This window comes from Hemicordylus capensis, chromosome 2 (genome assembly GCF_027244095.1).
Source record: "Hemicordylus capensis ecotype Gifberg chromosome 2, rHemCap1.1.pri, whole genome shotgun sequence".
In the NCBI taxonomy this organism is placed as follows: Eukaryota; Metazoa; Chordata; class Lepidosauria; order Squamata; family Cordylidae; genus Hemicordylus; species Hemicordylus capensis.
This window is the reverse complement of record NC_069658.1, coordinates 155719283-155740010: the sequence shown is the minus strand read 5'-3', so window position 1 is coordinate 155740010 and position 20728 is coordinate 155719283. Positions and strand designations below refer to the sequence as shown.

The following is a 20728-nucleotide window of genomic DNA, read 5'->3' as shown; positions in this document are numbered from 1 at the left end:
ACTGTAATCATTTTTAAAAAACTTTATACATGAGGAAGGGGGTGGAATGTCAGATAAAGTGATGGGGAAAGGTTTGAAGAAGGAAAGTTTGGATAAATTTAATGTCGAAAGGGTCAAATCACTACCACAAGGAAATGAGATATCATCTTAAGGGAAGGAGGACAGCACAGTAGCACATGACTATGAACTTTTTTTAAGGTTTAGTCACTGGAATGGTCTTTCCTTTTCAGGTGTTCTATGTGGGAAGACATCCAGGCTCAAACTGCAAACGTGCCTATGTAGGGTCCCCATGTTCTCAGGTACGTTTCTCTTTGTCTGTGTTTGTTCTGAACCATAGTATTCACTTTTTCTCTCATACAGGTTGCACTAACTCAAATCCACTTGCTTAACAGAGCTCCCTTTGACACAGAATACAGCCAAGTTCCCACAAAACTTCACCTAATGTGAACTTTTGAGGTGAATTTTGAAATGTCTGCTTGAGCAAAACATTTGAGAAATGTTGAGGAAAGAACAAAAAATAATAGTTTTGAAAGAACAAGCAAAACATCTCAGAGTGGTTCCTTTCTTCCATACCTTGAAGGTACACATAATACAAATGCAAGATGCTAGGGTGGAACTTTAAGAGTGGGAGCATTTGCAGATAAGAAACGTCAGACAGGAGGAGGGCGTTTTAGCTGTTCCTTTGCCTGCCACTTTAGCCACCTAATGGCGCAGTGGGCAAATGACTTGACTAGCAAGCCAGAGGTTTTATTTATTGATTTGATTTCTATGCCACCCTTCCAAAAATGGCTCAGGGCGGTTTACACAGAGAAATAATAAATAAATAAGATGGATCCCTGTCCTCAAAGGGCTCACAATCTAAAAAGAAACTCAAGATAGACACCAGCAACAGTCACTGGAGGTACTGTGCTGGGGTTGGATAGGGCCAGTTACTCTCCGCCTGCTAAATAAAGAGAATCACCACGTTAAAAGGTGACTCTTTGTGTCAAGTTAGAAGGTTGCCGGTTTGAATCCCTTCTGGTATGTTTTCCAGACTATGGGAAACAACTACATTGGGAAGCAGTGATATAGGAAGATGCTGAAAGGCACCATCTCATACTGCGCGGGAGATAGCAATGGTCGACCCCTCCTGTATTCTATCAAAGGGCTCTGTGGTCACCAGGAGTTGACTCTGACTCGGCAGCACATTTTACCTTTACTTTGCCTGCCACTTTACCACCACCACCACCACTCTCCCTCAGTCCCCTTTTCCTAGCTAGGGGTTCCAGACTTGTGATGTTTGCCAACACGAACATGGGTCTTGAACCCTGGCTGAGGGGAAGCAAACTGGTGAGGGGAGTCATAGGAGGAAGGCAGTGGACTGGGGAAGCATTAAGCATGGTTCTTCTCATCTGCAGTGTCACTTTGCAGGAGGGAAAAAAAGCAGCCTTCAAAACACAAGGTGTAAGCGGAATGTGTACTGTATTTTTTTTAGCCAAGCTGTGTTGTAGGTGTAATCTGTCTCTTGCCAGCACTGATTTTTTGTGTGGAGTCAGTCTGGGGTGGTGATGGAATTCTCCATGTCGTGAGCAAAGTTGACAGTGCTTGGGACTAGGAGTGTCAGACACCAAATATCCCCTAAAGTGAAATTTTGAGACAACACTGGAGCTACCCGCATGGGAGAAAACATCGGAGGCATTTTTGAAGATAGCCGAAAAGAGCTCAGGGGCGTCTGCTCACATCTAAATCCAGGTAGCTCAGTGATTTTTAGATACCATCTTTCAGCACAGGATCTCTGACCTTTGTGGCCTGCTGAGACACAGGATGTTCCAGAATGTGCTGTTCCTCTGCTGGCAGGGACCAGGGCAGTGAGCTGTGAACTGTGCATTGCTTCCTCCGCTGGAGTGACAGCAGGGCCGCCCCCCTGAGAAAAGGCATCTGACTTTTCCTGGAGCTCTTCAGCAGTATCGGCATCTATCTCTAAGAGACTGTTCAAAGCTAATAGTATAGCTTGATTCAAATATTATGTTGTACCTGCATTCAGATGTCTATACACACGTAGAGGCTTTTGTGTGAATGATTGGACCTGTGTTCATTTTAAAAGTGAACCTGGCTCCTCAAATGCATGGTAGAGATAGAAAGTGTACTGCTGCACCTGCATACAACGTAACGGGAATAACTGAACTTGTGTGCAGATCTGCGTAGGAACATAAGAACATAGGAAGCTGCCATACAGCAAGTCAGGCCATTGGTCTATCTAACTCAGTATTGCCTTCACAGACTGGCAGCGGCTTCTCCAAGGCTGCAGGCAGGAAACTCTCTCAGCCCTGTCTTGGAGATGCCAGGGAGGGAACTTGGAACCTAGGTGCTCTTCGCCTAGAGGCTTTGGTAGAGGGCGGTATATAGATATGTTAATTAATTAATTAATATTATTGAATATAACATGTGATTAGTGCTAATGGGCCAGTTCAAATGATACCAGCTCCAGCCCACTTGAAGAAAGAGGAGGCACACCAAGAGCCCTCTCGGCTCTTGGTCCCTTGGTTGGGGGGTGGGAGCCTGTTCATCCAAATGGCCTCCAAACAGACATTCCAGTTACTTGTATATGCAAGTATTTGGAGCACATGTTTAGGGGCCATTCAGATGAACAGCCCCAACACATGATCAAAGTATGTTCCAGGGGAGTGCCGGGGTGCCTGTGGAGGATGCCCTGATGCTCAGTGCACCCTCGCCTCCTTCACATGTGCTGGGACCAATGTTGTTTGAACCAGCCCTATGTTACAACCTGATCTGGGGGCCCCCCAAAACTGAGCATGTGCAGTAAACATGTGCAGAACCCTCTTAAATGGACAGGAGCTCCTTAGCAGACACCACACCATAGAAATGATCTCTGAAGATAGAAAGTTGGGAAACTGCTGAATCTACAGCAGCAAGTCACCTTCCTAGTGCAGAGATCTTAAGATGGCCAGGACCTGGAGGTAATTTCTGTGAGATTCTCTCCTGTCTTTGAGGAAGGCTTGTGATTCTTCAAACACTTGTCAAAGTTTTAGTGGAACAGTTGTGATTTTACAGGAACATTCCGTATCTGTCTTTTCACTTTTGTCTGTGTTCCTAATTGCCAGGTGGCTTCCTTAAATCATGGAGATGCCATCCTAGCCTTGACAAGGTGTTCATTAGCCTGATAGCAGCTTATTCCCCTCGCTGTCTATAGTATACAGTACATAAAGCAGTGTAAAAACCAGTAGCTGGCAGCCAGTTTGAGTAGGAAGAATGCATAGTTTATCCCTTATAGAGCTCATAAATAGTTTTATGAACAGCCCCTGTGATGTAGGGTTGGGCGCAGGGCCCCACCCTGTGGAGGGAGGTGTCAGTGAAAGCTTTCTATTAAAAAAATGGGAGAGATCTTAGCCCCGATAGTGAGAGAAGAACAGGAGAGGCAGATCACATACACATTCATACACACCGCCCCCTTTTTTTTTTTTAAGTTAACTTCCTGCTCTCTTGAGGTGGCCTAACTGGCAGGGCAGAAGAGGAAAGGGAAGAGAACTCTCCAGAGGAAAAAGAAGAGACACACACAGAAAATCAGGGCCAATTCACAGGACTATTTGGGAGTAGAAAAATCTGGTGAAACCTGATGGCCTTGTAGTTTGCCGCCTCTCAACATTTGTAACTTCCTTCTCGGATATGTGTATGTGCCCTTAAAGGGTGAAGTTAGGAAGAGTGGGGAGTCATTTGTGTTTCTTCTCCTGGTGGGAACAGTGGTGAAGGAACTGACAGGTGGTTACCTGGGATGACGGCGAGACGCAAAAGCGCATGGCTGGGGCTGGTGTAGAACATCCATGTCTGGTGAGTACACACAGCTTGCAGACTGCTTGGCAAAAGATGCTGCTGCTTAGGGAGGCACCTTGGGACTTTGTATGTGTGAGATTGTGACAGCTGAGTGTGCTAGAGAAGGCGTGTGAGTGTGCTTGCAAGAGGACTGATACATATGTACACCTGTGTAATTCTATGCACAAGAACTTGACTGTGGGCAGAAGAACATTTCCCACTTGAGAACTCTGTTTCCTAGCAGAACCTTTCACAGAATACTCAGATGATCTGAGAATATCACCCCCTGAAAATCTAAATTAAGAACGGGGTTGGTTTGTTGTTTTTAAAAAGTGCTTTAAACTCAACCTCCAAATTAGTTAAACAAGCCTAAAGGTTTTAACTATAGTTTGTAGCTTTTGTCATGTCATACAGTGTTGGGTTTTTTAAAGAAAAAAATCCTTCATCTCAAATCACAAGATTATGAGCTGTCATTAAGAACATACACATATTTAATCATTAGATTGCAGCAATAAGTATGAATCATAAATGAAATTATTCTAAAGGTCAACAAAGGAATTCTGTGTTGTTGTTTTTTAATCCTGTTTTTAAAAACTGTGATTCTAAAACTATTCCCAAAACATATTTTTTAAATGTGAAAAGTAAAACCTAGGTCTATTGTGTTCATTACTGAAGAACTGGCAGTGTGTCATACATTCTTATTATTAATCAGGGGCGTAACTATAATAGGGCAAGGGGAGACAGTTGTCTGGGGGCTCACTGCCTTGGGGGCCCCCCAGAGTCAAGTCACATGACCGACTCCCCCAGCTGTGCACCCTCCCGGGCTTCCTTCAGTTGTATTCTTCCTCCAAAATTGATGTGAGTGTTAAGACCTGGAGCTACCAGAACAGCCTGTCTTTCTCTCGTACCATTAAATGACTTGCATCGTCCACAATTTACAGAACCTTAAAAAAAAAAATTTAGGATGATGTTCTATTGTGGCATCTATCTATCTATCTATCTATCTATCTATCTATCTATCTATCTATCTAAAATAAAATTTTTACTATGCCTTTTGTTACCACTATTCATTCTCATTTAAGATTTCTTTACTTCATGAGCTGAGCTTCAGTGAATGGTGGGGCCCATTTTAAAATCTTGTCTCTGGGCCCACAACAACCTTGCTACGCCCCTTTTATTAATGATTATGTTTTTATCATGACCTTTCTCCAAGGAGCTAAGGGTAGCATAGGTCCCCCCACCCTCATTTTATCTTCACAATAACCTTGTGAGGGCAGTTAGGCTGAGATATGGTGAAAGAGCCCTGTTTACTCTGCGTGGTGAACCCTATCAGGATTCGGCCTCTGCAATTGTTTTGAGTGAAAGAAAACAGAGGCACTTTGGGATGGGAAACATGCTACTTTGGCATGGATTCATTTGCCTACACATCTATTTTGATTCTGTAGTATGACACTATCCAATGTACTACGTTGGATCTGCTAATTGTATTGGCTGACATCCTGACTACATTTACTCAAGGAAACCCCACTGACATTAGAAGGAAACATTACTTGTTCTTTTAATTTTATTTAAAAGATTAAAAACATTTAAAACCCAGCACTGAAATTATTTAAAATTATATAAATCTACTTAAAAGCCTGGGTGAATAAATGTGTCTTCAGTACCTTTTAAAAAGTTGCCAGAGATGGGGAGGCTCTTATTTAATACTTGGACCCAAAATGAGAAGGTAATACATTCTTGGCCTTGAAATGCTTGGTATCAATATGTAATGGAATATGTAATGTCAAGTTCATAGAATCATAGAACATTAGAACTGGAAGGGGACCTTGGAGGTCTTCTAGCTCTCCCGCCCCTGCTCAGTGCAGGAAACTGCTACAGCATCCCTGATGGATGATTGTCCAGCAGCCTCGGTTTGGAAACTTCTAGTGAAGGAGAGCCAGCCACTGCACCTCAGAACAACAACAGCTACAAATACAGTAAGGTTTCAGGATACAAAACTAACAAAAGTAAAACACAGATTATTACATGGAACTTGTCTGCAACGGAATTGCTGTATCTGAAAGACAAGCCTGGATTTCAGACAACAGCAAAACCTATTAAATATCTGGGGATTAATTTAACAGGGAATAATAAGGACCTGTTAAAGAACAATTATCTTCCAGTGTGGAAACTCATCTTAACATACCTAAACAGGTGGAAACAAAACTAAACCTCTCTTGGCTGGAAAAGATAGTATCAGTTAAAATGAATATTTTACCTAGAATGAATTTCTTATTTCAAATGATCCCAGTTAAGATAGAAGATAAGATGTTGAATACATGGCCGAGACATACAAACTCTTATTTGGGCTGACAAGAAGCCAAGAATTAAATTCAGGATTATGCAAGATGTAAAAGAATGGGGACAATTGGCTGTTCTTAATTTGAAATTATACTACCATGCCAGCAGTTTGACATGGATCTTGGACTGGATCAGAGAACCATATGGTTCGATCATGGATATGGAGGGTTCAGGCCTGTCGGACGGGCTACATAAACTTTTATGGACTAATGTAAGAAGAGACGATCAAGAAACAAAGTCCCACATGATTAGAAACAGTCCGTTAAGTGTTTGGGATAAATACAAGAAAAGGATTAGCCCGGATATATCACCTCTGGCATCCATTTTAAATATTTTTTTCTATGAAGAAGAAATATCTAACAAGTTTTATCTCTGGAGAGAGAAGGCGTATAGTCTACAAAGTCTAACTACAGGAAAATTAAAACCCACATCCTTTCAGACTCTTACTTTGGAATGGTTTGAGGAACCCCCATGGTTTCAACATCAGCTCGATAGTACAGAAAGAAATACAAAAACAAGGTGATAAACTCAGAGATTTACAGAATTTTAAGTGCTAATAACTAAAATGTTTACCACCTATTGGGACTGATATATAAACTGCTGTTGAAATACGACTTGGAAACAGAACAGATTAAAGACTGCATGATTAAATGGATGCAAAACCTAAACAGAACAATTGATCTTCAACAATGGGAGCATCAATGGAAGATGAATATAAAATTTACTGCAAATAGTACCTTAAGAGAAAACTGATATAAAATGTATTTTTGGTGGTATATAACTCCTGCAATTATTAGAAAGATGGACAGTAATTACCCGGTAGACTGTTGGAAATGCAAGAATCACGTGGGGACATTTTATCACATGTGGTGGACTTGCAGTAAGGCACAGCAATTTTTTTTGGGGGGGGGGGAAATCACACTAAGATGCAACAAATTTTAAATATTCATTTTCCTTACTCACCGGGAGCCTTTTCTGTTAAACATGACTAAACCCTCTATACCCACCAAATACACTGAGCAATCTGTATACATGATTACAGCTGCTAGGATCCTTTACGCTGCAAATTGGTGGTGACAGATAATCCTGACTTTGGACAAATGGTTACTAAAGATACTGGAGTATGCTTCAATGGCTAAAGTCACCGCTTACCTGCGGAATAACTCAGATGAAACATTTGTGGCAATTTGGTTCATCCCCAATTGTTGTATGGTGCCCAGTTAGGACCGGCTAGAAATTTCTCATCTTTAGAAGCTTTGCAATCTACCTGTAAATTTCTGAGATAGATATTATCGGTCCCCTGCTATGTTCCTACTGTTGTGTTGAGAAGAGAGGTGGGCTTGATTAGAAAGGTAACCTGTTACTGGAGAACCATCATCCTACTTTGGTTAAAATTTGTGTTCTCTTGTGTGGGCCTGGCCTCTCTTATAAAAACTGATTCGTTCAGGTTTAAGTGGTCCACCTTAATCAGTGGCAAACTAGCACATTATGGATTTTTTACAGAGGAAATCCTTAACATGGGTTATGACCGAGCCAGGAAGGAAATCAAGCAATGTATTATAGATATAGATCTTCAGGAGGAAGTTGCTCTTTTGCCCAAGAACGTTCATTTGGGTGAGCAAACAATTAGCTCTAACCCTGCAAGTTATCTGCATCTTGTTATTGTTCCCAAATTCAGATGCGCTCTGACCTTAGCGCGTTTGGACGTCCTCCCCTCCGCTGTTTTGGAGGGTAGATTTAAAGGCACTCCTTTTCCCACCCGCCTATGTCCCTGCGGTACAGACCAAGTGGAGACCAGTGCACATTCTATTTTATATTATGATTTTTATAGGGATGCCAGTTTAGAATTAATTTCCCCTTTGCTGACTGATTTTATAGGGCATCCCGATGATTTTTATCTGAAATTTTTATTAGCCAATCCTGATGAGAATGTTATTAATAGAGTGGCCAGGTACTGTTATATAATTTGTAAAATCCGTTCAGGTTTTTAAATGTTAGATCCTGATATATTTGTTCTTATGTTTTTTTGTTTTTCTGTGTCTGTTATTTTTTGTGTTTTTGTAGTCTGGTCTATGACCATAATAAAGATTGAATTGGATTAGAAACTTTTATAAATTTCAATATAGCACAAGGTCTACAAGATTTGGTTTCTTTTAAAATCGAGGGCCGAGGGCAGTGTATTAGTACATAAGTACACTGTATTGCCCATACTCCTATCTTTGCCTTTTGCAACATCCGTTGAGAGGGAAAAGATTATTATTAAAGCGGGAATGTGAAATTTTGGGTTGTCATATGAAATATGCTATATGTAGCTGCTGGAAGCTCAAGAGTGGATAACGTCTTTTTCTTTTCTTCCTTGTTCTACTTTTTAAATAAAAATCTTTAATTTAAAAAAAAACACCCAAATATTTATATACCACTTTTCAACAAAAGTTTCCAAAGTGGTTTACATAGAGAAATAATGAAGATATTCTCATGACCAGGAACAATCGGGCTAAGGGAGGCTAGCTCAATTCCTCCTGGCTGTCTGCTGCCACGAGAGCTGCACGGCTCCAAGCAGCAAACTGCCCAAAGTACCCCTAGCCTTAAACGAGGTTAGTGGAGCGAGTGCTTCGCTAACCCCATTTGGTGGATCGTGTGCTGCCGCAGCGTGGGTCTGCGGCACAGCAACACATGAGGAGACCCCTGCCGGGAGGCTAAAACATACCTCGCGGCCCCAGGGGTCTCTCCGGAATGCCCCACGCGCTTGCACGGGGCATCCTGGAACTTCCAGGGGACTGCTGGCTCACAATTCCTGCTGCCCTTGCCGGCTCTGTGATGGAACCAGCAATCGTGTGGGCAACCAATCCGGCCACCCAAGGACGGCTCTCTGCACTAACCCAAATGGCGCTTCACACCAATCATGTGAAGTGTTTCAATAAATAAGGAAGGAAGATGGAACCATCTATGTACAATTATTGGGTGCTCTGCAAATGTACTTCTGGATTGGTGTTAATACTGCTGAACAAATAAGGCTCTCCCTGCTCATATGCAGACTCCCACCTCTCTTTCAGAATTGCTTTAAGATTACTTTTATCTATTGACAGGATGCTCTGATAGCTGCTATTTCTTATCTCAGTCACACCTGGTCCCAGTTTTTATCAAAGGAAACAATATCCCAAGACTAACACTAATGCTAAGCCCCTCCCACTTCCCAGAGCAGTGACAAATTCAGGGATAGCGCTACAGGGTTTAGGGTTGGGTTTTTTAAATGAGAGCACACTACAGACTTTTGGTGTGGTAGGACAATATTTGCTGCATTGACAAATATACAGTACAGGTTGGGAATCCTTTATCCAGACTCCCAAAATCCGGAAAGCTCTGAAATCCGGACACCAGGCTGAGAGGGGGGAAAATGCTTGTAGCTTCAACCTCACACACACACACACAAAACCTCAGTCCCCAAACCAATCCTGGCCCCAACTCAGCAGCTAACAGAGTATATATAGTACTGTATAATAAAGCAGCAAAAAGCCCGCAACTTACAGAGAGAACATTAGGGTGGCTCTATAATCGGCTGGGAAGCGTTGGGGCCGGGATTGGGTGGGACACGCAGTTTGCAGGAGCAATTGCATACAGCCCCTAAACTCGCTGTTGTTGCTTCCTCGTTAGCTTCCCTTTTAGTTCTTCCCCTCAGGCTTTGCTATTTGCCTTTTATTTACTGCCTCTCAAGCTTCACTCCCAGCAGGAGGGAAGAAAGGAAAGGGTGGGGGAGGAGGGGGGAAGACGAAAGGTTTTTTGGGTTTTTTTCTAGGTATATAAACACAAGAGTTTAGGAGATAACAGGGGCACACAGGAAACAGATGAGTAAAGATCTAGCAGAATTTATGAAAATATTCCAAAATCTGGAAAAATCTGAAATTCGGAACACCTCTGGTCCCAAGCAGTCCAGATAAAGGATTCTCTACCTGTACAAATATACGAGCAGAGCACATTGGAAGCAGACTCCTATAGTGGTCAGCAAAGCCACTGATCTTGTATCAGATTCCCAGAGAGCAATGCACACAAAAGTGGCTTCATCTTTAGCCAGTTTCCAGTATGTCCTTCAAGATTAAAGTTTACATTTTGTTTAAAACTTGAACAAAAATTTAAAAAAGATTACTGTTTCCCAGCCCTTCTAAATTATGGAGAGGGATACTGGCTTATTGACACTTTCCAGATAAAAACCCTGCAACGGGGTCACAACATATCTCTGAAATGTGCTTCCGCATTTCCTGTGTTGTGACACCGCAGTCCCTACACTGACAGCAGGGTGCCCGTCATATTTCCAATGCCTTGTTTCGAATTTTAATCGCTGCAATATAGTACTATAATGTTGTATATCTGGCATTGAAAAGTTGCTGTTTTTTCAGGTTGTTAGTTTTCACGAGACTGCTCCCCCTGCTGGGCATTTTGCTATTTACGTTTTGAATGTGATTTGCCTGAATGGAAGCATTTTGCCACTGCTGAGCGGCTAATCTGGAAATCAACATTAAGAATATGCACAGAACATCTGCGCCCCTAGTTCTCCCTGTCTCTCTCCACCATCCCTTCAGCCATTCTTCCCCCACCTTCAGCCCAAGTTCATTCTCCCCCACCACCACACTCCCTTCAGCCCCAGTTCATTCTCACCTGTGGCCAGCCCAGCCACCACTTCCTCTCAGTGGCCGCTCGCCTTCCTCTCCCCCTCCCCTCACTCATGAACTCTCACGAGAGCTGCCATACATGGGATTAGCCACGGGTACATCTTAGTGAATTATATAGAGAGACAATAAACTTTATTTGCTAGCTGCCCCATAACAAATTGTTCTCTGGGTGGCTCACAACAGAGGATTAAAACATACAATAAAAACACATAACATGTTAAATCATAACAGACAAGAAAGCTGAAAAGAAAATACAATACAAAGCAGCTTAAAAATTCATTTTAAAATTAGTTAAAAATCAGATCAAATCTGAGAAAACGTTGCCTAGTCATTAACTCTCATTGAGGAAACATCAAATGATCATCCTGTTAGCAAAAAATACGTATTTTAAAGGGTGATCACCCAGCCAGCAGCCCTAACAACAATTTCTGGTTTTAGATGGATGGAAGAGAGGGAAGGAGGGTGTTGGACAGTCTCAAAAAGTGTGATCATTGTATAGGATTATTTATTCTTTTAAGAATATTAACCATAATATAGACTTCCATGTTTGGATGTGCCTTAATTTGGTTCCATTAGTTCATGTGTCTTAGAAGTGCATTTGTTCCATCTTATTTTTTGCCTTGAAATTTTTAAAGAAAAGTGGGATATTTAAATTAAATAAAATAAATAATAAATGTGATGCCTATTGCAAAGGCATGTTCTCTTGTGTATACCTGTGGCTGTGTGGAAACTATAGCTTTTCAGAAACACACAAGCTACATTGGCCAGCTATCATTGTCCATTGTACATTTTGTTGACTGAAGTCATTCTCCCGACCAATAGTCCCAGGGTTGGGGAGAAGTGGAGAGAAAGCAGGAGCGTTCTTATCTTCCCCCACAGGACTTGCCATCAATTCCCCACTTGCTGTGCCACACGGCCACACGATTGCCACTACAGTGAGCAGTGCGGTGAGAGAGAGTCTGGGGGATGGCTGCTCGGCCTCCAGGAATACCACAATGCACTGCGCCAGCAGCATAGTGCATTGTGGCCATTCTAGAGGCTGGGATGCTCCTTCCCTCAGCCTCTGTGGTAGGACAGGCTGCTGATTGGCTGTCAACTGTCTGTGCTGCCACATGACCAGAGAGTGGGGTAGGGTGCGCTCCTAGCTCACATTTAGCCCAGGTTTAAAACCCAGGCTACCCAGCAGGGCAGCAACGGAATCAGTCCTGATCCCAGTGCTCCACATGACCAGCCCTTCCCAGTTAGGGCTGTGCAAGCCCAGTTAGGGCTGGTCGTGTGAATGGCCCCTCTCTGTTGCCTTGGTTTGTGTTCCAAACAGTTTTGTGCATTTTTGTTGTGCTTCAGGCTCAACCCAGAAAGGGCAAAATTAGCCCCTTAAAATACAGCCAGTGCTCCTGCAAGCGCCATGTTGTCCACTGCATTTTAGCATAATTGGCTCAGAAGCCCATGAATGCCTGGAGCAACTGGATCTGCTTAGATTTTTAGTGTGTGTGTGTGAAAGGGTAAGTGCTTATATGTGTTAGTAGTGTTTCCTTTAAGAAACAAAAAATAAAGCTCTGTCCTACCATATCAACAACATTTTACTAGACTTTAACAAAGTTTTCCTATGGAGATGTGTTATCCCTGCTCAAACACCTTTGCCTTATTATTTTAAAAAGGAGCAATCAGGCTTTTCCATCTGCAGCAAGGCCATCTCCCATCTGAAGAAAGGCAGGCTTCTCTGTTTTTTCATTCTGTCTCTGTCTGTATGTTTATCAAGCTACCTATACTAGATCAGGGCTAGTGCTGATTAGTAGTGCTAACTCAGTAACAGTTGCTCTCATTGTCCTCAGGAGTGTCATCTGTTAGTGACTGACCAGGAAAGGGATCTTGGGGTCATGGTGGACAGCACATTGAAAGTTTCAGCTCAGTTCATGGCAGCTGTGAAAAAGGCAAAATCCATGCTAGGGATCATTAGGAAGGAGATAGCAAGTAAAAATGTGAATATTATAATGCTCTTATACAAATCTATGGTGTGGCCACATCTGGAGTACTGCGTACAGTTCTGGTCACCATATCTTAAGAAGGATATTGTAGAACTGGGGAAAGTGCAGAAGAGGGCAATGAAGATGATCGGGGCCTGGAGCACCTTCCTTATGAAGCAAGGCTACAGCATCTGGGGCTCTTTAGTTTGGAAAAGAGACAACTAAGTGGAGACATGATAGAGGTGTATAAAGTTATGCATGGAGTAGAGAGAGTGGAGGACAGAGAAAATTGTCTCCCTCTCTCACAACACTAGAACCAGCGGTTCTAGTGTTGTGAAACTGAACCCATGAAACTGGGTTGTGAAACTGTTGTGAAACTAGTGTTGTGAAACAACCCTAACCCATGAAACTGAAAGTCAGAAAATTTAGGACTGACAAGAGAAAGTACTTTTTCACACAGCACATAATTAAACTATGAAATTATTTGCCATGGGATGTGGTGATGGCCACTAGTTTGGATGGCTTTTAAAAGGGCTTAGACAAATTAATGGAGCACAGGTCTATCAATGGCTACTAGTCTGATGGCTATAGGCCACCTCCAGCCTCAGAGACACAATGCCCCTCAATACCAGTTGCAAGGGAGCAACAGCCGGAGAGGGCATGCCACCTCACCTCTTGCCTGTGGGCTCCCTGGAGGCACCTGGTGGGCCACTGTATGAAACAGGATGCTGGACTAGATAGGCCTTGGGCCTGATCCAGCAGGGCTGTTCTTATGTTCTCATCTGTACAGAAGCTGTGTGTGTGTTCATGTTATCTAGTACTTGCTTGCTCATGTCATATTGGGGCAACTTTTGGGTGCATGGGTTGCATGCCTCTGTGTCACTGCATTTGTGTCATTGCCTTTCATCTCTTTAACAGATGTCCATTCTCCCAGCTGCTCAGCCTTTTCCTGTTGCCTGTCATCATTACCATTCACATTGCCATGTTGTCAGAGTTTCAATGGAGGAGTCTCCGTCAAACCTTATTGGTGCTCTTCACCGCCACCCTTCTCATTGGAATAACCATGCTGGCCATCTCCTCTGATGTCAACGCAGTAGGATACTTCTTCCTTGGGGTGGGGGGTCTGTGCTTTCTTGGCTACCTCTTTAGTGTGGCTGTAGAGCATTACCAGAAGCGTCAGAATCCAACGGAAGGAAATAATACCGCCTCAAGGAGACAAAGTCAGACAGGGTGAGCAACTACACCATTATCCCTCTTTCACATGGTTTACCTCAAAAGCCATGGGCACTCTAGAGCTAATCTACATAAGCATCAGATGACGTGAGATCATGAGAAGAGAGCATTGCTAGATCACGGGAAATATAAAATGGCACCATTGCTCTAGCCATAGGCAGAAGCACTTAAAGCTAGGAGCATCCACTACTTTCCACTACTGCCTGGTAACTTTGCCAAGTGGCTTACTGGGCAGTGGTGGGCGGCAACAATGGACACTTCAGCATTGCTGCTTACAGTTGGAGTGGTGACAGCATTTTAGATTTAGGCAAGGCCAGAAGAGACATGGTGACAGAGCTACTCACTAAACTGAGCAGGCTGCTATTTCATAATCTCTTCCTGCCCTCCCCATCTGCGAATAGTCTTCCTCCAGACCATCACAGGGCCCCCTGGAAAACACTTGTTTGTGGATGAGGAGGATGAAGCAGTAACAGCACAAATTCAGGAGAAAAGTGGGCATTCAGGCATTCAGCCATGGACCCTCCAGTAGCCCTGAGGGTCCTGGGCAAGAGCCCAACTTTGGCAACTCCTGTGACCAGACCTGCTTCAAGAGGCTGAAAATCTAACTAGCTTTGTCTTTGTATCTGCCATTCTTACAGAGCACCAATGCCCAATTTATATGTATGTTTTCAATTATAAAGTCCTTATGCGGTAACTTTTATCACCTTCATTTTTGGAAGGAAGGTATTTTTTGGAAATTGTTCCCATATGAAATGTGGTGGTTTCATTATTTGTCTGGTAATAATTTCATACAAAAGCCTCCTTTGTGAAACTGGATTCACCATATGAGGACTTAATTACCTCAGAAAAGCAATGTGACTTATAAAAATAAATACTGGCCGCATTTGCATGTAACATGAAACTGGAGTTGAAGGGGCCAGAGGTTGCCAAACCTGTATGTCTGAAAATGCAAGATACCCCTCCAAACTCCGGTTCTGTGCAGAGAGTGACCTGAGGTTCCACTCTCCAAACTCCAGTTTGAACACTCGGGTTGTAGTAAGTTTTGCCACCCCAACCCGAGGTTAAACACAGCCTGCATTACATCCAAATTCTGAAATGCAGGCTGTGTTCCCTGAAACCGGAGTTGAGGGAGGAAGCTCCTCCCTCTCTCCAGCTGTGATTGGCTGTGCGGGCTGTCCTTCATGCAAGAAAGAAGCCCACACAGCCAGTTCCCCCTCCTCTCTGCAGTCTCCCTGACTGCTGAGAGACTGTTCTCCATGACGTCCAAATTCAGACAGGAGAGCAGGGTGGGGAGTGGAACTGCGAGCCCATTGGGCTGATTCACAAATTTAAAACCCCCACAACAATGGTTTTCTTACAAGTAATCCAGCTTGCTTATATGGAACTGTCTGTACGTGTTACAAAATGTGTAACTTGAAAAATAACACAATTCCTTTCTTTTTTAATGCCCTGCAGTTCAGTTGCAAGTTATTTCTAATTAATATCAGCATTGTTAATAATATTGGCATTGGCCCACGGGGAGAGTACAAGATTCCAGTAAGAACCTGTTCTATTCCTTCCCCATCATGCCCTCACCTCTTGCCTGTGGGCTTCTCAGAGGCTTCTGGTGGGCCACTTGTGTGAAACAGGATGCTGGACTAAGTAGGTCTTGGGCCTGATCCAGCAGGGCTGTTCCTGTGTTCTCATCCATTTTAACCACAGCCTCCATCTTTTTCCAGCCGAGACAATGCAGCATATGAAGCACCAGCATATGACGAGGTGGCGGCAACAGGCTACGTATCAACGCCAACTGTCTGGACCATCACCTCTAGTCCAGGATCATCCCAGGCAGAGCCCCCTCCATACAGTGTGGTTATTGAGCCACCTGCCCATGGAGAGACTGTGGTGGAAGCATTCAGTGTCTCAGTGGCACCAGGCACTCGCCGTGCATCAGAGGCAGATTTGCACTCAAAGCTACGCCTTAGGTTGGTGCTGCCCCCAAGACTGCAGCGGTTTGTCTCGGATACCCATGAACTCAAAGGGACTGAAGAGCAGCCAGAACGACTGGAACCTCTGACTCCACCTCCTGCTTATGAACATGTCACTGGTGAAGAGGTCTTTGAAGAAGCCTTCCAGCCCACAAGGCTATGACTGAAAGGCCACGGGGCCAATGTGGTCCACGTGTTCTTGGACTTGTAGCACAGGCTACTTGGAAACTGGCACTGGAGACGGCTAGCTTGTGGAATGGACAACCAAGTATTCCATCCTATCCAAAGAGTCTCTGTACAGAGTTGGGGAGGAATGATGGGGATGAAATTGGTTTCATTTCATCAATGAAGTATGAGCGACACAGAGTAATAATGGCTCTTTCCGTTGGACCAGTTCTAGCCACTGAAAATACTTCTCGCAACATTTCATTAATTTGTTCTTCACCAGGCATAAGTGATCCAAGTAAAGCTATACATAAATAAAATGTGGGCCTCTGGTTTCCCTGACAAATCTGTTCTGGGTAGATTATGGATTGATTTACATGTTTCCTGGTTGAGGGGATTCACTTTCTGATTGGGTTCCTGGGTTTTCAACGTTATACATGTGACATTTTTGAAATGTGTTGCCATTCCCATGAAGCACAGGCTGCTCCAATTCTCTCCTGTGTCCCAGAATGGGAATGCCCTGTGTAAACAATGGGTGTGACTGTGCAGGTGAAGCATATCCCTGTTAGGGAAGAAGATGAAGTCGCCTCCTGCTGTGTGGAGCCATACAGGTGCCTTTGGTTTGGGGGACTACAATAACAAATGTCCTTCAACATTTCACAGATAACATTACAGACACTCTTGTGTACCTCAAGTGCCCCTGTTCTTGCACACATGAAGGAACCGTGCTTTCTTATCACTGTTATTGTTAATTAAGTTGCTCACAAGGATGTCCTTTTTATTTAAAGCAGGGGATTATGTGATAGAATGTGTTCTGTCTCAGAATAAATCTGCTTGTACATGTTATAGAATAGCTACAACACAAACCCATTCAGCAAAATATACCACAGTCTGGAAAGGCAGTTATGGTGAGGGGATGAAAGCAAGACCCTGATGCTTTGAATCCATGCCCATACATTTTCAGAAAACAAGAACTGTCCCTTGTAAACAGGGACCGCTGAAGCATGTGACGACGTTTCCAGCTCCCGAAGTCTAATCACTAATGTGAATTATAGTTTTAGATTGGGTCTTGTCTTTAAAGTTCATTTTATTAAAAGTCGTCCATTGTCATGCAAAATTTATTGTATTGCTTAAGAAATCAGAATGAGTTTGGTAGAGAGCGCGGGTAAGTCAACAACTACAAGGCACAAAGCTCACTGGAGATAAGTTCAATTGTGAAGGAGGCCCAGGCATGCAAGAGCCTAGTTGTTAGGCCCCTGCACCCTGCGATTCCTCACAAAAGAGTTTTTGCTCCACCACCAGCCTTTCCAGACAGGCTGGATGCCTGAAATGAAAGCACCCCAAATCCCCAACTCACATACGAGATGGTTCAAGTGAATTAACATGGGTATCCCCTGAGGCTTAAGGGAGGGGAAAAAAACCCAATCCTGGAGCCTTTTTCTAGTGTGGTTGCCAGAATGGGGAGAGCAGGGCTAATAAAAAAGTTTAAAAGTTTAGTTTATTATAGTAAGAATTAAACTCTCAACTGAACGGCCTTTTTATTGTGCACACACAAAAACCCTAAAAATTGGTAAACATAAAGGGTTTTGGTGTGACACACCATCCTCAGTTTAAGTAAAACAAATGAGCACAGATTAAAACCTCGGTTCTCCAGCTGTTAAAACCCAACATATCAACTTATTTGTAAAAATTAAAGTTTACAGGCAATTTAAAATGAAAAGAAAATGTTCAAAAGGCATAAACCATTCTACTTACTTTCTAGTCTTAGCTGGAAGAGATAAGGAGGCTAAAAGTTATAGTTGCAAAAAGATGGATATTAGAATTAAAGCCTCAAAGCATGTTGTAGCAGTCCTCTCCCCCACCTCCCAGGACAAAAGAACTCTGCTCAGTCTCTGGAACTCTCCTCAGAGAGGCTCCTCAGCAGGAGCTGCTCTGTATATGTCTTCCTTCCACATTCAAGAACAAAATATCAAACAGAAAATCAGTCTCCAGTTGTCTGGCACCAGTGAGATTGGGATCAGGGTTCCTTACTAAGGCATGCACGCGCTCACAGGCTTTTTGAATCCTCTCAGTTAATTTTAGATCCCACTCAGGCTGCATCAGGAAGGCCCACTCTGAATACACGTGCGCACACACTGCCTTGATACTGCCACCCAGAACAAAACTCATTTCACACACAAATGGGGGGGAAAAAAAATAGAACACTGATTGGGATATCCTGAGAACAAATGTGAAGGATGTTGAATAGCCTCAGCCGTGTGGATGATTGCCCAGGCATAGGTATAATAAGAGGAGAAATAGTGCTCCCATTACTTAATGTGTCTTAGGATGGATGGCAACAATACTCAGTCCAGTGGCTGTTGCTAGCTCCACCTTGTGTTTCTTTTTTTTAATTAAGAGCCCCTTTGGGGCAAGGAACCATTTTCTTATTTTTATTCCTTTTTCTGCATAAACTGTTTTGAGAACTTTTTGTGGAGAAACAGAATAGATGATGATGATGATGATAGGAACATAGGAAGCTGTCAGATGCTGAATCAGCCCATTGGTCTATCTAGCTCAGTATTGTCTTCACAGACTGGCAGCGGCTTCTCCAAGGTTGCAGCAGGCAGGAGTCTCTCTCAGCTCTATCTTGGAGATGCCTGGGAAGGAACTTGTAACCTTCTGCTCTTCCCAGAGCGGCTCCATCCCCTGAGGGGAATATCTTCCAGTGCTCACACATCTAGGCTCCCATACGTATACAACCAGGGTGGACCCTGCTTAACTAAGGGGACAAGTCATGCTTGCTACCACAAGACCAGCTCTCCTCCCAGAAAATGCACTAGAAACACATTGATGGGAGGCTTCAGTTGAGAAAGACTTTTCTTTTTAAAATGACATAACTTCAGAAATCTTGGGGAAAACAGGACCATCTATATAATAAATTTACTTTCTCTAGGAACAGAAAGCGTGGCATCAGGAGGGATTGCCAGGAGATAATGGAAGCAAGAAAATGGAAAGGGAATGGAAAATAGATAAAGAAAAGATGTTGCTTTATTTACTCTTCTGAAACTGTGTCCAGAATGGAAAAACAAGGATTCAAGGCCTGTAGATGTGGCTTAGCTTCTTTCTAAATGGATGATATTCCCAGACCTTTTCAGGCAACAAGAGGTTTAGTCAGAAGTTATTCTTATTGATATCTGTGTGGGACTTATATCTATGATTAATGTTGTTAGGTTTGCAGTAAACATTCAAAAAGCACTTCTCAAGGTAAATGTGCACTATCGTGTTTGATCCTTGATAAGCCCTGCTGTCTGTGCTGGTTCTCTTCTCTTTAGTGGAGGGAGAGCAATTGTCCATACGAAGTTGCTGGCTCTACCTTGTGTTTCTTTTTTTTATTAAGAGCCCCTTTGGGGCAAGGAACCATCTTCTTATTTTTATTCCATTTTCTACGTAAACTGTTTTGAGAACTTTTTGTGGAGAAGCAGAATAAATGATGATGATGATGATGATGATGATGATGATGATGATGATGAATATAAGAACTGTCCTGCTGCATCGGGCCCAAGGCCCATCTAGTCCAGCACCCTGTTTCACACAGTGGCCCACCAGTTGCCACTGGAAGCCTGCAGCAGGAGTTGCGGGCAGGCCCTCTCTCCTGCTGTTACTTCCCTGCAACTGGTACTCAGAGGCATCCTGCCTTTGAGGCTGGAGGTGGCCCTCCGACTAGTAGCCATTAACAGACCTCTCCTCCATGAAGTTATCCAAGCCCCTCTTAAAGCCATCCAGGTTATTGGCTGTCACCATATCTCGTGGCAGAGAATCCCACAAGTTGATTATGCATTGTGTGAAAAAATACTTCAGTTTGCTGGTCCTAAATTTCCTGGCAGTCAATTTCATGGGATGACTCATGGTTCTAGTGTTATGTGAGAGGGAACATAGGAAGCTGTCATATGCTGAATCAGACCATAGGTCCATCTAACTCAGTATTGTCTACACCAGTGTTTCTCAATGTTTTTGGAGTCATGGAGCGGTACATTCTTTGTGCGCAGTTTCCAGGACCAGCAGTTAGTAAAGGGGTCACCCCCCTCGCCCCCAACCCCAGGCACCCCCAAAAAACAATTTCAAGCTGGGGGGCACCATCACTGGGAGCTCTCCAGAGCTCATTTCTAGGCAGGCAGCCCTCGCTGCAGGGATAACACTCATTTAGCTTCCTCGAAATGAATGTTATCCCAGCAGTGAGGGCTGCATGCCTAGAAATGGGCTCCAGAGAGCTCCCAAGAGCGGCGGCCCCCACCGGCTCGAAATTGTTTGGTGGGGGGATTAATTCCTCATGGACCAGCACGGACCAGCACTCAATACCTCACAGACCAACACTGGTCCACGGACCGGTGGTTGAGAAACACTGGTCTACACAGACTGGCAGTGGCTCCTCCGAGGTTGTAGGCAGGAGTCTCTCTCAGCCCTACCTTGGAGATGCCAGGGAGGGAACTTGAAACCTTCTGCTCTTCCCAGAGCGGCTGCATCCCCTGAGGGGAATATCTGACAGTGCTCACACATCAACTCTCCCATTCATATGCAACCAGGGCAGACCCTGTTTAGCTAAGGAGAC

The 20728-nt window shown here is 43.6% G+C and overlaps 1 protein-coding gene across 11 annotated transcripts in view; it reads left to right on the top strand.

Moving 5' to 3' along the window:
• Positions 1 to 16490, top strand: part of TMEM139 (transmembrane protein 139) — a 55645-nt gene extending 39155 nt beyond the window's left edge. For 7 of the 11 annotated variants that reach the window (XM_053300443.1, XM_053300437.1, XM_053300441.1 and 4 more), the window contains 4 exons: positions 231 to 299; positions 3739 to 3825; positions 13694 to 14005; positions 15727 to 16490. In XM_053300443.1, the coding sequence (XP_053156418.1) occupies positions 13758 to 14005; positions 15727 to 16138 (660 nt within the window). In that variant the 5' untranslated portion in view covers positions 231 to 299; positions 3739 to 3825; positions 13694 to 13757 and the 3' untranslated portion in view covers positions 16139 to 16490. Of the gene's footprint in view, positions 1 to 230; positions 300 to 3521; positions 3826 to 13693; positions 14006 to 15726 lie in introns of those variants that run through there. The other 4 variants (XM_053300446.1, XM_053300447.1, XR_008317183.1 and 1 more) reach the window with 3 other exon arrangements.
• The last annotated feature ends 4238 nt before the right edge of the window (positions 16491 to 20728 follow it).